Source organism: Centroberyx affinis, unplaced genomic scaffold (assembly GCF_046629955.1).
Source record: "Centroberyx affinis isolate AG114_WGS23_722 - 3 ecotype Tasmania unplaced genomic scaffold, CSIRO-AGI_Caff_v1 ptg000246l_1, whole genome shotgun sequence".
Taxonomy (NCBI): Eukaryota; Metazoa; Chordata; class Actinopteri; order Beryciformes; family Berycidae; genus Centroberyx; species Centroberyx affinis.
Genome location: NW_027278929.1, coordinates 219,098 through 235,195, shown reverse-complemented (window position 1 = coordinate 235,195; position 16,098 = coordinate 219,098). Strand labels below are relative to the sequence as shown.

General features: G+C 42.3%; 1 protein-coding gene across 1 annotated transcript in view; it reads left to right on the top strand.

Moving 5' to 3' along the window:
- The first annotated feature begins 2,040 nt into the window (after positions 1-2,040).
- abca4b (ATP-binding cassette, sub-family A (ABC1), member 4b) overlaps positions 2,041-16,098 on the top strand; it is a 41,776-nt gene continuing 27,718 nt past the window's right edge. Inside the window, exons 1-11 of the mRNA XM_071544374.1 lie at positions 2,041-2,106; positions 3,297-3,390; positions 3,491-3,632; positions 4,585-4,724; positions 5,519-5,646; positions 6,099-6,296; positions 9,869-9,958; positions 12,932-13,169; positions 13,624-13,763; positions 14,885-15,001; positions 15,759-15,956. Of these exons, the coding sequence (XP_071400475.1) occupies positions 2,041-2,106; positions 3,297-3,390; positions 3,491-3,632; positions 4,585-4,724; positions 5,519-5,646; positions 6,099-6,296; positions 9,869-9,958; positions 12,932-13,169; positions 13,624-13,763; positions 14,885-15,001; positions 15,759-15,956 (1,551 nt within the window). The remainder of the gene's footprint in view (positions 2,107-3,296; positions 3,391-3,490; positions 3,633-4,584; positions 4,725-5,518; positions 5,647-6,098; positions 6,297-9,868; positions 9,959-12,931; positions 13,170-13,623; positions 13,764-14,884; positions 15,002-15,758; positions 15,957-16,098) is intronic.

Genomic DNA, 16,098 nt, shown 5'->3' with positions numbered 1-16,098 from the left:
GCAGGTTCAAGTGGTTTTACTGTGCTTCTGTCACGCCTTCACACTCTTCCGGCCTAATCACTTATGTCACCTGTTCTCCCCAGCCGAGCTGCTCAGAAGAGTGACTCACCGCAGACGTGTGCGACACAAAACCGTCAACAAACCAAAACCTGCTTACTGCCTCTGTTCACTCCCCCCTCCCCCGAAGTTCCCACAAAACTCTCATATACAGTCACTCACACATTTCTTCTTAAATTTATTTTGTGGGTCTTTAGCTGAAAGCTTCTACGCAGAGCAATTTACAATGACTGCGCAGGTAGGGGTTCAATGTCTTGCCCAGACACTTTGACAGGACACATTGGCTCCTGCGGGGATCAAACCTGTGACCCTCCTGTTACGGGACGGGTCTGTCTAACCACTAGGAGTCCCTGCCTGCCCCTAAGCAGATATATCCCCCTAATTCTGCCTCCAAATGGATGACTGTTGTCTTTTTTCTGCCTGTCCATGTTGAGCTGGGAGATTAGAGCAATCAGATTAGGAGTGCTGCTGACCTGGAGGCGGAGGAGAGAGTGGGCTGCTGGGAGTCGCACCGAGCTTTTCTACCTAGCTTAATGTCTTCCATTACTTCTCCTTGTTTGTGAACCTCTTTCTCTTAGATGTCGTACGACTTTTATATCCTTCTACTAGAGGTAAGGCTCAGGATAAAGCGTTTTATTCTATGACAAGTGTGTTGTGGTGTTGGCAAATTGGATGTAAACTGTAAGATAGGTCATGTAAGAGCTGACAGCAGTACGGTCGCCAAAGGCTGCGCCATAGTTTTTCCAGCACCTTGATTCTGTCAATATAACGTTATAATGAAAATTTAGAGGCTCTGGTGGTTGTGTTTTAGAGTTGAGTTGATGTATCTTTTGTTCTCAAACGAAATAATGAAAGGTGCTTTACCAGGTACTTAGACGTTCAGTAGTTTTTACATGTTTGCCACAAGATTTCTGCCTGGTCCTATCAATCTTGCGCAAAGGAGACCTGCCATGCATAATTACTGTTTGAGTAAGAAGGCTATTCTAGAGAAGTCAGACACATAATGACAGTCTTTACTCTCCTTTTTGGTCTTATAGTCCTGTTTTCCTCTTGTTTTTCTAGACAGGTGTTTATGTCTGTGCATCCTCAGTCTGGCACAGAATCCACAGGCAGGAATAATCTATTGAGCATGTCACTCTGAACAAATTACTCTGCATGTCCGACATTCTCTGAGGCCATCTGCGCCTAACCTGTACATGTGATTGACTATGGGGGTGATTAATTTTTTTATACAGTGTCTACAAAATAAATTGGTGCCTTTTGGGATGTTTGCACGATTGGCTGTGGAGTAGATGCCCATTGCGTTCCCAAAATAGGCATACAATTTCACATACATACCAACAGTTATAATAATGTTATACTTAATTGATCTGGCACAGGGGAATTATCTTCTCTTGCCCCTTTCCAGGCACAGAAATCATGGTCAACCAGAGAACAAACTTTGGAGCTGGTAGGGATTTAGTGTTTTGCTCAAGAACACTTCAGCAGGGTGGATGCTTGCTGAATGAGCAAGAGCAAATCGAGTCCTATTCAACACCAAGACCAAAACAAGAAATGACCAGTGTACATGTCTTTCCCAATGTAAAAATTATGATAAAGGAGTTTCTGAAGGATGAATAGAAATGTGTGTTGTCTGCAGAAGCTATTTACTAACCCCTACAATTTGATTTTGACTAATCAATGCATAGAAGAAAGAATAATAATAAGAAAAGTATATATAAAAAGACAAGTCAACATCCAGTAGTGTCCGAATTAAAGACTGAGTCAAAATAAGCACGAGACAGAGACCGGTCCTAAATGTAAAGACCAGACTCAAGTACTATACAGCCCTGTTTCTCTCTGACCACTAGACCCAATAACTCTGCCCATTTTGTCCACTAGCCTCATAACAAGGTAACAAGTGAATGTCAGCACTGATGCAGCTCTGCCTCCGCAGGTTTATCACAGTCTGATGACCCCCTCCAGGGGTTGAGCTGCGGAGCAATGAATACAGGCGCTCAAATCCGCCTGTTACTGTGGAAAAACTGGACTCTCCGCAAGAGACAGAAGGTATGACTCTTTCTCTCACCTGCCGGCTTTGTTCACTTGCAATGCTCTGCCTGCTATAAAGCAGCACTGACAGTCTAGACCTGGGTCAAATGGTATTTGCAAATAATTCTTAGCATTTTGACCTGCTTTAAGTACCAGATGGGTGGGATTTTCTTCATAGAACTGTACAATGAGTGCCAGCAACCTTTTGAAGTGACCACTTTGTATTTTTCTATGATTGACAACTAATCTGACATCTGATTTGTCCTGATGCACTAAACCCTACCCATCTGGTGCCCCGAAACAAATTATTCGCAAATACTATACTATTATATATATACTATTTGGTCTTGCCATGCCTCAGATATAAGTTTTACTGTCAGCATAGAAGTGTATTATGAACACAACTGTTTTTGGATCAGACGCATCTGATGGTATTTGATGGTTTCAACCCTGGGTTATATTTATTCTTCAAAATATGAACACATTCCTCTTAGGTTTTGGAGCATCTTAGGTACTAGCATGGCCCTTAAATATTTTAACAGAAAAGCTTTTATATGATTTGTTCAGTGTCAGGACAAAATAACGAAAACACCTCATGAAAAGGACTTTAACTTTGAGGCAACTAAATCAAAAATAACAATTATGAGTCATCTTTCAACCTTTTTCTTCATCCGGAACATTTGGAGGAAACCAAAGGATGCCTTAAACACACTGTCTGTTGCCAACTGTTAAACATGGTGGTGTATCTACAATGGTAAGGGCAGCCATCTAGCGGGAGTCATTAGTTCTGATGCTTGCTCTGCATGGTCGTATAACGGCCAAGGAATGTGAGAACATTTTACCGGACCTGGTGCACCCTATGGAGCAAACACAACAGAATGAGGTCAAACGCCTTACATGGCACCCACTCACCAGATCTAAACATCATTGCACCTGGAAATTTATTTAGTGCAGTGTGAAGTAGATTTCCACCTCCTTCACGCCTCAAAGAACTGGAGGCTATCCTTCTTTAAGAATGGTTCAGTATCCCACTACACACAGTTCAGGATGCAGTATGACAGCAGTCCAAGCAGGATTGAAGCTGCTTTGAAGGCAAAGGGTGGCTTATAAAAGTGCTATATAAAACAAGTCTATTATTACTACATTTATGCTTAATAGACAAACCAGGGATCTTATATGTGACTCTCATTTCACCTGTTTCTTTCCAGATCCGCTTCCTGGTTGAGATCCTCTGGCCAGTTTTGTTATTCATTGGTCTGGTGTGGCTGAGGAAGGCCAACCCACTGTACAGACAACATGAGTGTAAGAAATACTAAATAATTAACCCTGTTTTATAATTCTCTTTTAAAATCCCATGTCAGAAGCACTCACCTGCCTTCCCATGTGTTGTCTGTTCCTTCAGGTCATTTTCCCAACAAGGCCATGCCCTCCGCAGGGATCCTTCCCTGGATGCAAGGGATCTTCTGCAACGCCAACAACCCCTGTTTCAGATATCCGACCAGAGGAGAGTCTCCGGGGGTCGTCTCTAACTACAACAGCTCCATGTAAGCCTGTGTTTGTCTTTTTCTCTCTTGAATTGTTTGCATAATGAGAGTGAGTTCTATGACCCTTGTGCCTTGAAACCTGCTAACACACTGTTCAAAAACACACAGGCATCACTGAGAAAGTAAGAATTGATTTCTTCATTACTGAAAAACTTGCTAGGATAGATTTAACTTCAAGGGCATATTGCAAGCAACTGCCTGCTGCTTTGGACCACAACAATGTTAGCTATTGTTAGCTAGTTTCTAACACCCGTCCCTGAAGCAGGCTGCTGTATACATGAGAGCCAGTGGCCTTGCTAAGGGGTATTTCAGCAGTTTGGCACTGTTGTTACTGGGAACTGAACCAGCAACCTTTTATCTACTGGTTGGCCTTCCTAACTTTTTACATCTACATTGTAAGCATTTAACTGATGTTTAGTAGCTTATCCAAAGTGGTTTATGATGAATATGCAGATAGGGGTTGAATGTCTTGCTCAAAGTCACATTGATGGACACACTGACGATTGCAGGGATCAAACCTGTCCTGTAACCCTGTGGTTACAAGACGGTTTCTCCAACCATTTATGTCACGCCGCCTTAGCCACCCTCCCAGTCTGCCATCCTGTACTGATTTGGTTCCTCCATTGCGTAATACAAATAATTTTCCTAAATCAAATAATATGTTACATGGTATGCTCTCACTATGCCATCATTAAACCACAGACTAATTTGACTTATATTCTGTGCTTTTATGGTTTGGCCAATCCATGTTGGACTTTTTATTTAACCTTTTCTTTCATGGTGAATGTTTGCTGAGTGTGCATACTCTTTTTCATTTATATAGCTGACTACAGATGATTAAACTGATAAGATGATTATATTAAATAAGATAATAAAAGATAACGTTGGTTCAATATAGTAGATAATAGATAATAAATTAGACTAATATACTGTGGTTGGCTGTATGTTCCAGATTGGCACAGTTCTACGCTGATTCCCAGGAGCTGCTGCTCAATGACACAGAATTCCAGCAGCTCGGCCGGCTTTGGCATGAACTGTCTTCCTTCTCAAACTTCATGGAGACGTTACGCAACAACCCATCTCTGGTTTCAGGTACAGGACCAGACAGAGAGATGAATCAGTCAGTAGCACCGTTTCTCCTTTCTGTAAAACTGCCAATAGAAGCCCCATTTATATTTTGGTTTTTATTTATCATGTGATGGGAACAGAAAAAGACTGTTGAGATAAAAGCAAGTCTGCTCATGGACTCTTGATTTTTACAACCTGTCTGGAAATATGTAAACCCAGACTCTCCTGATTCCTCTCTTGATGTCTTCATTTCCTCTTTCTATTGTTGTTTCTTGGCCTCTGTTTTGTGTCTGTCGAAGCGTCCCGTCACCTTATCTGTTTTCCGTGTTTGGTCTGTCCTGTCTGGCTCTCACTGTCTCATGTTTCTGTACTATATTCATCAATGAGTTTGTTCACATTCACAGAGTTGGTGGATGTAAACCACAAAATGTTTGCAATTGCTTGGCTAACCTGTAACAGCTGTAATATGTTGAGATTAGGCAGGATACTGAGGCAGGTAAACACCTTATTCCCCCTTATTCTGTTTAAAGTGTTATTCCCTGGTCATTCTTATGTACAGGGTTATTCATGAACAGATTATCCTGAATACAGCCTCAACCAAAATTAACTTGACCGGTTAGCGGGGTTTCTGTGCATGTAAACACACTCGTCCTCCTGCTTATTGGACTTTCTTAAAACACCAAATCCCTATCTGTCAATCAGTCTGGCTGTCAATCATTTCCCCTGCTCTGTCTGGTCCTGGTCAGTCTTTTCCTGAGTTGATTTTCTCTCCAGTGATGCTAACCTCACACTATCTCTGCTCCTGACTCGCTGTCCAGGCCGGGGTCTGAAGATAGAGGACATACTGAAGGACGATGAGGTTCTCACCGCCTTCCTGTTGCGAGACGCTGCCCTCTCCGAATCCGTGGTCTACCAGCTGGTCAACGCACGAATACGGCTAGAAGAGGTGCAGTTTGGAGGGATGAATGAGAGAAGTTGCAACTTAGACTGATATAGGGTTGGCTTATTCCCTGTTAATGATTAAGATAAGGCTTTGAGATGCATCTTTATGTTGTAAAACAGTATTGAGAAACTTAACTTTTCTCCTTTCTCTGGTTTGTAGTTCATTGAAATTTGCCTCTTCTGGTTGATTGATGGATATTTTTCAACCAAAAAATATTTACTGATTCCTTTGGACATACCCCATTGAAACAAATAATAATTCTAATTATAATAATACTTATCTTTGCTCCAATATATTTGTAAATATATTCAGTAAAATATGGAGGGTAAAACTGACCTTTTGGTGGACTGGTTTAAGGGGTCAATAGAATCTTGACTCTTAATATCTTCCCTGACTCAATATTTTAAACTGCATTCCTCCTTTCTCCGTTCTCCCTTCTTTCTCATCTCCTCTAGTTTGCGTTCGGTATCCCAGACCTGCAGCTGAAAGACATCGCCTGCAGCCAGGCCCTGCTGGAGCGCTTCATCATCTTCCCCAGTCGCAGGGGCCTGTTCGGGGTGCGCAACGCCATGTGTGCCCTCAGCCAGCCAAGGCTGCAGAAGATAGAGGACATCCTCTATGATAATCTGGACTTCTTCAAAATCTTCAGACTGGTTAGTGGCCTCTAAGATCTGATTTTCTTCAGTCTTTCATTCTTTCCACCATCTGCCATTATGAGAAATTCTGAACGGTTTAGCTCGGTTTGTGCTGGAAGAACAGTGGCCTTCTGTCTGTTTTGTGCCATAAAGCAATCTTACTTGGTGCCAAAATCCAACCCAGTGGCACATAATGTAAAATGTACAGTAGAAGCCAGTAGAGGCTGCCAATCTTATTGGCGACGGTTATGTTTGTATACAGCAATTATACTAATGTCTCAGAATTAATTTAACATTTCTAAATCCTTATTTAACCAGCTAAACTCACTGTGAACTATTTGCAGGGAGAGGCAGGGAGGGTTACATGCAAACACACACATTCATACCTGGAAGGTGCCTAGTACGTCTGTTAAAAAAGTTGAGGTGTTAAAACTGTTGGCCACTGAAACAGGAACAGGTGAAGAGTGAGACCCTTGCTTACGAGCACTTTGGCGGTATTTGCTGATGGGGTGAGAGGCACGTCTCGTTCACTTTCCCACTACAGCTTTTCCCCCACTGGTCTGGAAAGTCCCAGCCAGCCAGACCTTATAATAGCAGTAAGTAACCGCATTAGCCAGGTTGATGTTGTGATACTGCTTCTGCTGGTTAACCATCACAGCTCTAACTAACATCATGGATCTATATAGGATGTGAAGAATGTATAACAGGTGCTTCCTCATATAGCCTCATGACTGGCTGCCAAAAACTATAAGTGAACTGACAAAAAATCTGTTTCAGCTGTTTTTCATGTCGCTTCAGCATGATGTATAATTGCTGTCTTGTGCTTGAAAAACCGGGATATTGGCAGTCAGTTGTGGCATAATGTCAGAAGTTATGGCTCTATATAGAGACTGGTGCTGATGCCAACACTTGACCTGTGAGCCCTACTGGCTGATCCTAGCCTTATGGTGACTCTGCCAGACCTGTTCACAAATCCTTAGCTTTATTTTGGGCTTGAAATAAACTACGCGCTCTGTTTTTACCTCGTCACATGTATTTACATAGAGCAAGCACACATGGAGTATGAAGTAGCGTGGCACTGCTTCTTTGTGTGTTTTTCCTCTGAATGATCTCTCTAGCCACCTCTCATCCCTCAATTCAAGTCAATAAAAATGTATTTATAAAGTGCTTCTCCCACCCCCTCTCAATCTACCCAACTTTTATTGCATCTTGCTTCCCTGCTCCCCTCTCTCTTCTTTCATTTTATGTAAAAAAAAAATATATAAGGTCCCTTTAAGAAAGAAGGTTTATCACAACGTACTTTACAGAGAAGCAAGACATGAGGATAACATCAAAAGAAAACAAATACTGCACATCACACTTTTTACGATATTTAAAATATTTTCCCTTCTCACCCTCCAATCCTCCCCACTATATGTGTTGTGGTTCAGTCAGTGTGAGTCAGGTGACTGGCTCAGCGTTATCCCTCTTGGCCTATTTCTCTAATGGGCTTAGCTAGGCCCCACCTTCAGCCTGTGAGGTAGTCTTTAAGACGTGACGTGGTGTCCAGTGTAAATGCATTACCAACATGTGCCAGTCTACAGAGCTGCCAGCACACCCGGTTACCTGGTTCTGAGAAAACTCAACTGTAGTGCTCAAACAGGAGGTAAACAGTGGGAACATGGGTGACGAGGTCTTTCAGAAAGCAACACCAATGGCACTCATACAATTCAAAATATAATCCAGTTTGGTGTTCACATATCAACATTAAGTTCAATATTGTGGCTGATGTAATGCTTCCCTGTCCTTTCTGATAAACAATGTGAAGTAAAGCAAATTCAAAGTGGCAGATATGTGGCACTTTTGTGGTGCACACATACAGAGATACATAGACGTTTAAGTTTAAGTTTATAGGTAAGTACTCACATGGCAGCTGACAAGTCATCTGAAATATGTGAGCATCACAATAGTGTTTAGTTTAAAAGGTACACATCATGATAAAAACGAAAAAATAATAAATAGTCATGTAATGAATTATCGAAACATTGTGAGATAAAAAGACATTTCAGCACATAGCCAGGTAAAAAACTGCACCAAAATATGAGCAAGTATATATCTATTTATATGTATGTATACACACATATACCTACATACATACATACATCCTTATTTAATATTCTTGTAAAGTATGGAATTGGGGAATTAATGTATTGATTGGTACGTGTCCTGGAGTTTATGGTGATTTCTGGTTACATACAGTACATACAAATCTACATGTTGGTGTCATGTAGTGTCATGAGACACTATCAGTTTCTTGACTGCCATACCAAGCACAGTCTACTCCTTGCTTTGCATTTCTAGCACACTTCCAACAGCATCTTTGCAGGGATCTTTACCATTAACCTGTTAGGCCCATTAAGCTCAAAGCCCATTACCACTACAAGTGTAGTAGAGCCCTAAGTCTAAGTCACCTGACCTCTGGCCTTGTTGTAACCCCTTCCTCTTCTCAACGCACTGCCGACTCCCTTCTCCCATCAGCCTCTCACCGCCCTCCCTTCCTATTCCCTCGCTTTCTTTCTTTCCCCCACACAGCCTCCCTCCTTCCTTCGTTCATTGAAATGCAGGCATGAGGAATGTGAGAGGAAGGATATCTCATGTGCGTGTTTGCCTTGGCATCCAGTGTTTCCGTAGCCTTCAGCACTCTGCCCTGACCAGGCCCTTTCTAACACCTAGTGTTAATGGCTTCTGCCTCAAGTAGTAAAGATAAAAGTGGCTGAAGGAAGTATAGTGAATACTGTTAGCTTGTTTCCATGTCAAACAGTTGATGGCTTTCATGTTTTATGCAGGTTCACACAAGCTTCCCAATTGTTCCTTAAATGTGAAAGATAGAGGTTGTGGTGTGTGGAGGTGTGACATTTTGGGAAGTGTAAAAGGCCTCATTAATTATATAAGAACACCATGGACAGCACTAGCCTGAGTGTTAGTGTAGTGCTCAGAATATCGCTGGTTCAAATCCCTGTAAAAATCTGTGAACAAGCAACGCTCTCCGCTTCTTAATCCCCAACTTTTCTGGGAGTTGCTCAGTTCCAAATAATATAAGGCTACAAGTATATATATATATATAGACCTACAAGGTCTGGATGTGTGTCACAGTCACACTGCTGAAAAAGAGCATACACAGACAGCAAATCGCCGGTGTCATGTGAAAACCTCCAAACTCCAATCTTGGTGATTTTCATGTTTTAACTTTAGTTGAAGGATTTCCTGCTCCTCTATGGGTTGAGGAAATTCTACCACCCTTGGTCTTATGAAATCCTTCCAAAACCCACTGGATAAACTCAAAAATGCATGGTTTTTCTTAGTTCCTGAAAAGCTGACATTTTGTGGTTTTCCCCAGAGGGAGACAAAATGTTCCCCAGATCAATAAAGGTTCAAACATAAAGGAATAAAGCAGAAATAGTGTTAGATCTCTCTTGTTTTTAGCTGTGTTCATCTCTGTTGTGGCTTTATAAAACACTTAGCAATGAACCAGCTTTGCGGAAAGTGCTTATAAATATATTGACTTGACTGTCTCCAGAAGTCCAATGCATCTTGTGACTTGGTTTCCCCAGATGCCCCAGGTTATGGACAGCAGCTCCGAGGGGGTCGACCTGCACTTCTGGGGTCGGGTTCTTACCGCAGTGTCGGAGAAGATCCGAGTGGTAAGTGCTCCAAAGTCCGATCAATCCCCTCCACTCCTGCCCTCTCCTCTCTTCTTCTCTGTCCCCCAGGAGCGGAGGCCCCAGTATTTTTAGCCTGCAGGAAACTCGTCCTCTTCCGCAGGTCCCTGTTTGACAAAAGCTCACAGAGGAGGCTGAGTGATGGGTTCAGCAACTGTATGTGAGCGTGTGGGGTGCACTTGCATGTGTGTGTGTGTGTATGTGTGGGTGTCTGATTGTACATGTATTTATATGTGTGTGTGTGTGTGTGTGAGCGAGTGAATGCAAGTGTATGTGCGTATGAGTGCCTATGTGTACGTGTATGTGTGTGAGAGTGTAAGGGGTGTGCATGTGCTTACATTCGTGTGTGTGTGTGTGTGTGTGTGTGTGTGTGTGTGTGTGTGTGTGTGTGTGTGTGTATGTTTGTGCATACATTTGTGTGTGTGTGTGGTGGCATGTGTAGGCATAAGTGTGCATGTGGCCTTCTCAGTTTACTTATTGAATATGTATTAACATATTGTGGAATCTACTGCTGGAGTATGACATTAAACAGACCAACACTTTAAATAGAATAGAATAGAATAGAATAGAATAGAATAGAATAGAATAGAATAGAATAGAATAGAATAGAATAGAATATAGCACTATTGTATTATCAACACTGTTGGACACTGCCTGCCCGAACACTTCTAACCCAACCATCACTAACCTAGGTGTTAGATACAAAAATCGTCTCTTTACCACACGACACATTACCTATTATTAGACACACACACACACACACACACACACACAAACACACACACACACACACAAAGGCAGACAGAGACAGACAGCAAGACAGAGACTGTGTGTTTCGGCACGTTTACTTTATGTCCCATGGGAAAGTGTATCCCATCATCACCTTGGCCAGGGGTCAGAGGGAGAGAGAGAGAGAGAGAGAGAGAGAGAGAGAGAGAGAGAGAGAGAGACATTCCTTAGAGGTGACATATCCTGTAGGTGGGACCTCCGTATCACCGTGGTGACAGAAAGGCGAGCCAACTGCTCTCATTACCCACCTCTCCTTCCTTTAATTTTGTGTGTATGTGTGTGTAACAAGCGGGAGAAAAAGAAATGGGGAGGAAAATGGAATGAAAGAGAAAGAAAGCAAGGGTGTGTATTGTCTGTGTACGTGCATGTCTGTTTGTGTGTGTGTGCATATCCACACATACACATAGACATAGTAGGGCAATGAGTCATTTTCATCACAGACTAGACTTGTGAAAGCTATTTCAATTTCAATGTTGCATTACAGCTTAGATTTGAAACTGTAGTGGGATTATAAAACATAAAGTATGTGTAGGAGTAGGAAGGTTGATTGTGAGGTTGATTTGATATTTAATTTACTTATGTAATTTTTGATATTCCTGTATCTTTGAAACCAAGTGCAAGATGTAAGCATGTTTTTTTTTAAACAAACAAAAAAAGCTCAAACTTAAAATTCAATAGTGAACATTTTGGCAACCTCTTCCCCATTTCTTTAAAGAGGAAATGATACATACAGTGCAAAAATGCACTTGGAGGTGGCTATTTTCGTTCTATCAATGGGAGGATATTTAGTCCGCCCTCAGACTATCCTTGTCATTTGAGGAGAGGCGTTCTTTGAAAATGTTTGCTTATCTTTCAAACTATTGTTTTCTAGTGAGCGTTTATATTATGAAATTCACACGGTATGACAGAATATGAGGAACATAAACATCACTACCTTGTATATAATTAACTGAAAAGAGGTCAAATAACTTAAAGCAAATGATTTACATCTACCCACAATACTGCAGTGTTCATCCTGTTAGAGGTAGGATGAAATTTGGCACTGCTTGCCAATACTGATGACCAGACATGGGTCACAGAGCATGACAGTAAGAGCAGATGAGGTTTTAAAATTAAGTGGGTTTTTTTTGCAAAAATTATTTGATCCTGGTCTCATGTTGACTAGCACTGAGGTGACATGCATCATCTTATTGTTAAATGAATACACCAGGTTTTTGGGGAATAGGTGGTCAACTTACCAGGTGATGAAACCAAAATCATCCACATGCCCCCAGTAGATCATTTGCTCCAGTGCTCCATGGAAAAAGTTCTCCAGATTCCTAAATTAAAAAAAAAAAGAAATATCATTAAATACAAATAGCTCAGGGTGGCTCAGTGGTTAGCACTGTTGCCTCACAGCTAGTAGGTCCTGGGTTTGAATCTTGCACTTTCTGTGTGGAGTTTGCATTTTTCTCCCCATGGGTTTCCTCTAGCTGCTCCAGTTTCCTCCCACAGTCCAAAGACATGCAAGTCAGGTGAATTGGAGACTCTAAATTGCCCATAGGTGTGAATGTGAGTGTGTTTGTCTGCCTGTGTGTTCGCCCTGTGATCGACTGAAGACCTGTCCAGAGTGTTTTCCTACCTTCTGCCAAATGCATACTGGGATTTAGCCCGCCCCTGACCCTGAAAGCAGGTGTGGAGAATTAATGAATATAGCTGATGTAGGTTTATTTTTGGAACTATTTCAGGTGAGCAACCATGTATTCATCTCCTGTGCAGTGATTTTTAGCTGTACACAGTCTCCCATTGCCCACTATATTCACTTCCAATGGAAACAGGTCCCTGGTAGTTCAAAGCAGTGTGTTATTTTTATATCATAGTTTGTGTAAATTTGACCAATCTCATACACATAACTGCCCTACCTTGCTGCATGCAATTTAAGATTACTTAGCATTTAGCTTAAGAGCTGCTACAAGTTCTTATTTTCCCACTTTTGAGATAACGCTAGTCGCCTACTATCGCTTAACATAGTGTATGCTAAAGAGTTAGCATGGAGCACCGGAGCAAATTCTCTACCAGGGACACACGGATGATTTTGGTGATTTTATGTTCTCATCACTTAACAGGTTAAGTTGACCACCAGGCCAAGTGTATTCTGTTAACAAACCCTCTGTATCTGTTGTATAGCTGATGGAGCGGGACAGCGTTAAAGACCTCCTCAAGGCGGTCTTCCCTCTGTTCCAAGCCGGCGGTCCGTCCTCCTTCACCCAGCTGATGTCCACCGTGTCGAGCCTCTTCTGCGGCTACCCAGAGGGCGGCGGCTCCAGGGTGCTGTCCTTCAACTGGTACGAGGACAACAACTACAAGGTGTTTCTGGGGGTCAACGGCACCAAGAACCGCGACTACGTCTATGACAACACTGCCAGTAAGTGAAGAAGTGTCCTATCATGGCTGGGTCAAACAGTTTTAGTCTTTTATTTTAGTGTATTTAGCTGCCACAGGTGGCGTTTGCCACATAAGACTGTACAATCCGCGGCAGAAAGTTTAGATAATCACAGGAAAGTATTGGAAAGTTAATTTAGTATATTTTACTGTGATTGACAGCTTACTTGACACCATCTCAATTGTCCTGATATGGTAAACCCCACCCGCCTGGTTCTCCATGCAGCGCAAAACAAACACCAGCATTTATTTGCAACCTCTATTCCAGGTCTGGAGGATATAGAAGTGTTTTGTGTTTTTAGTCGACAGGCATCATTCAATATGATGCTGCTTTATTTGATCAGTCTCTCTCTTTTACCTCTTTATTGTTCGTCTTTACTCACTCCTTTTCCAATTTTTAAACCCCTCCCTCCTCATCCTCCTCCTCCTCCCCACAGCTCCCTTCTGCAACGGCCTGATGCAGAGCCTGGAGTCCAACCCTGTCACGAAAATTGTGTGGAATTCAGTCAAACCCCTGCTGATGGGAAAGATCCTGTACACCCCCGACTCCCCTGCCGTCCGCAAGATATTAAAGAGTGTAAGAGAGACCACCTCCAGCCCGACCCCTCACCTCTGCAGCTCAATCTCTCTCTCTGTCTGTCACTCTCTCTCTCCCTCTTTCTCTCTCTCCCCCTCTCTCTACCCGTCCTTCCAATCCTTCTCTCTTTCCTCGCTCTGTATCTCTTTCTCTCTCTCTCTCTGTCTCTCTCTCTCTCTCTCTCTCTAAACCCCCCACCCTTCTCAGGAATGAGCTGACTACAAAACTGATGTGAAGGGAGGGAGGGAGGAGGGATGGAGGGGAAGGGGGGGGGGTATCTACTGCGGTGGGAGGGGAGGGAAGAGGAGGAGAGAATTGGACGCTAAATTGAATGTGTGGGCGCAGCACAAAAAGGAAAAACAGAGCATTTTTCAGTCTGCCACGTCTTATTCTCTGCTCCTGACACAAAACAGATCTGAATCCCAGGGGGAGTTCTGCTAATGAGAATTTAGCTGGGCGGCTCGGGAACAGAAAATGACCTTATGTGATTGTTTACTACTTGTTGAGTACCTGTGTGGTTTGAAGAGAAGGCAGCTTAGAGGTTAGAAAAATGAAATGTTGGCTTTCATAGCTCTCATAGCTGTTGACTGACACAATTTTCACACGATTACAAAGATCTTCTCATCCAAAATACTAAATGAAATGACTTTCCTATGTAAAACAAGAGATCAGTCAGGGCCATAAACAGCTGACATAAATACATTGTGGTACACAAGGTACAGAGAACAAGATCTCACAATTAGTGCAAGGGGACATACAACTGGGCTATACTGTACATACCACCTTACATATACAGAAATGTATTCTGTCACTAACTGCTTGTTATTTTACTTGAGAAAGTCATCTAATTACATTTTCTGGGTAGGTTTTTCTCTGTAGTCTGACACCTTAGTACCTCTATTATCTGCAGCTCACTGGATTCACATTAGCATGTTGATGTAGTTCTAATGTCCTGTAGGCATCTTAGTTTGGGTCTCATTTTATTCACACAATGCCTCTCTGGGAATGAATGTGCTTCTATTCTGTTGATGTACAACTATGGAAATATCTGTGAACTTTGCATTGATGAGCATTGTGTGTGTGTGTGTGTGTGTGTGTGTGTGTGTGTGTGTGTGGTTCAGGCCAACACAACATTCGAGGAGCTGGAGAGGCTGCAGAACATGGCGAAGGCCTGGGAGGAGGTGGGGCCGCAGCTCTGGGCCTTCTTCCACAAAAGCGTCCAGATGAACATGATCAGGGTATGAAATGCACATTCTGCTATCTTGACTCCATCATACACATACACACACACACACACTGAATGTACTCATACCTGCAGGTACACGATCATACGTGTACATGATTCTGTGGACACCTGCAAACACCCCAATTTCATTCAACTGTCAAATGATACAGAAGATGACACAGAAAAAACAAGCCAGCATCACTATTCAAATTGCAAAAAATAAATAAATAAATAACTAAAGAGAGGAGATGTCCTCAAAGTTGTATGACAAATAATCTGTTAGTGACTTACAATGACTACAAGAGTAGAATAAGCTTCAATTCTTAGACAAGCAACCAATAGTAAGGGATGCAGGAGAGAGAGCCTGACAATATTCCTGTGACCCGAGAATGATCATGTCAGCGAGAAGTGCTTGGGAAAGAAACAAAAGCAATAAGAGCCAAGGAGAGAGGCACAAGGGATTTTTTGTACTTCAAATATATGAAGAGATATGATTCAGGGGGGGAGTCAGGGAGACGTGAGGTGCTTAGTTTGTGGCTGTGATCATAACAGCAGAAAATATGTTTTCTCTATTACCTTTGTCTTCCACAAAAAAGGAAATGTGTGATTTTAACAGTTTGGTTGTCATCATAATTTGCCAGAGATGTAAGGGCAAAATCTGCTAAGAAATATACAGCCAATGTACAGTATTTGCCTTTGTTATATATCTGTATCTTATGTATCTTTTGTTTCATATTTAAGCACCCATATTTCTGTCTCAATGTCTGCAGGAGACCCTGAGAAACCCCACAGTGATGGACTTCCTGGACAACAGTCTGAACGAGACAGAGTTTTCCACCAAACACATCCTAAACTTCCTGTACAGCGGTTCAGAGGAGGACAGGGAGGAGGGCATGCCTAAGTTTGACTGGAGGAACATCTTCAACCTCACCGACCAGGTCATACGCCTGTTCAACCAGTACGGAGAGGTGAGAAACAGAAGCATGACAACCCTATAAGGATATTACTTTAGTGATGAATGGTGCAAAATGAGAAAAAAGAAAGGAAAAAAATAGAAAAAGGTTATTGGTATTTGTGGCTTGTCTCTGTCTGTCTGTCTGTCTGTCTGTC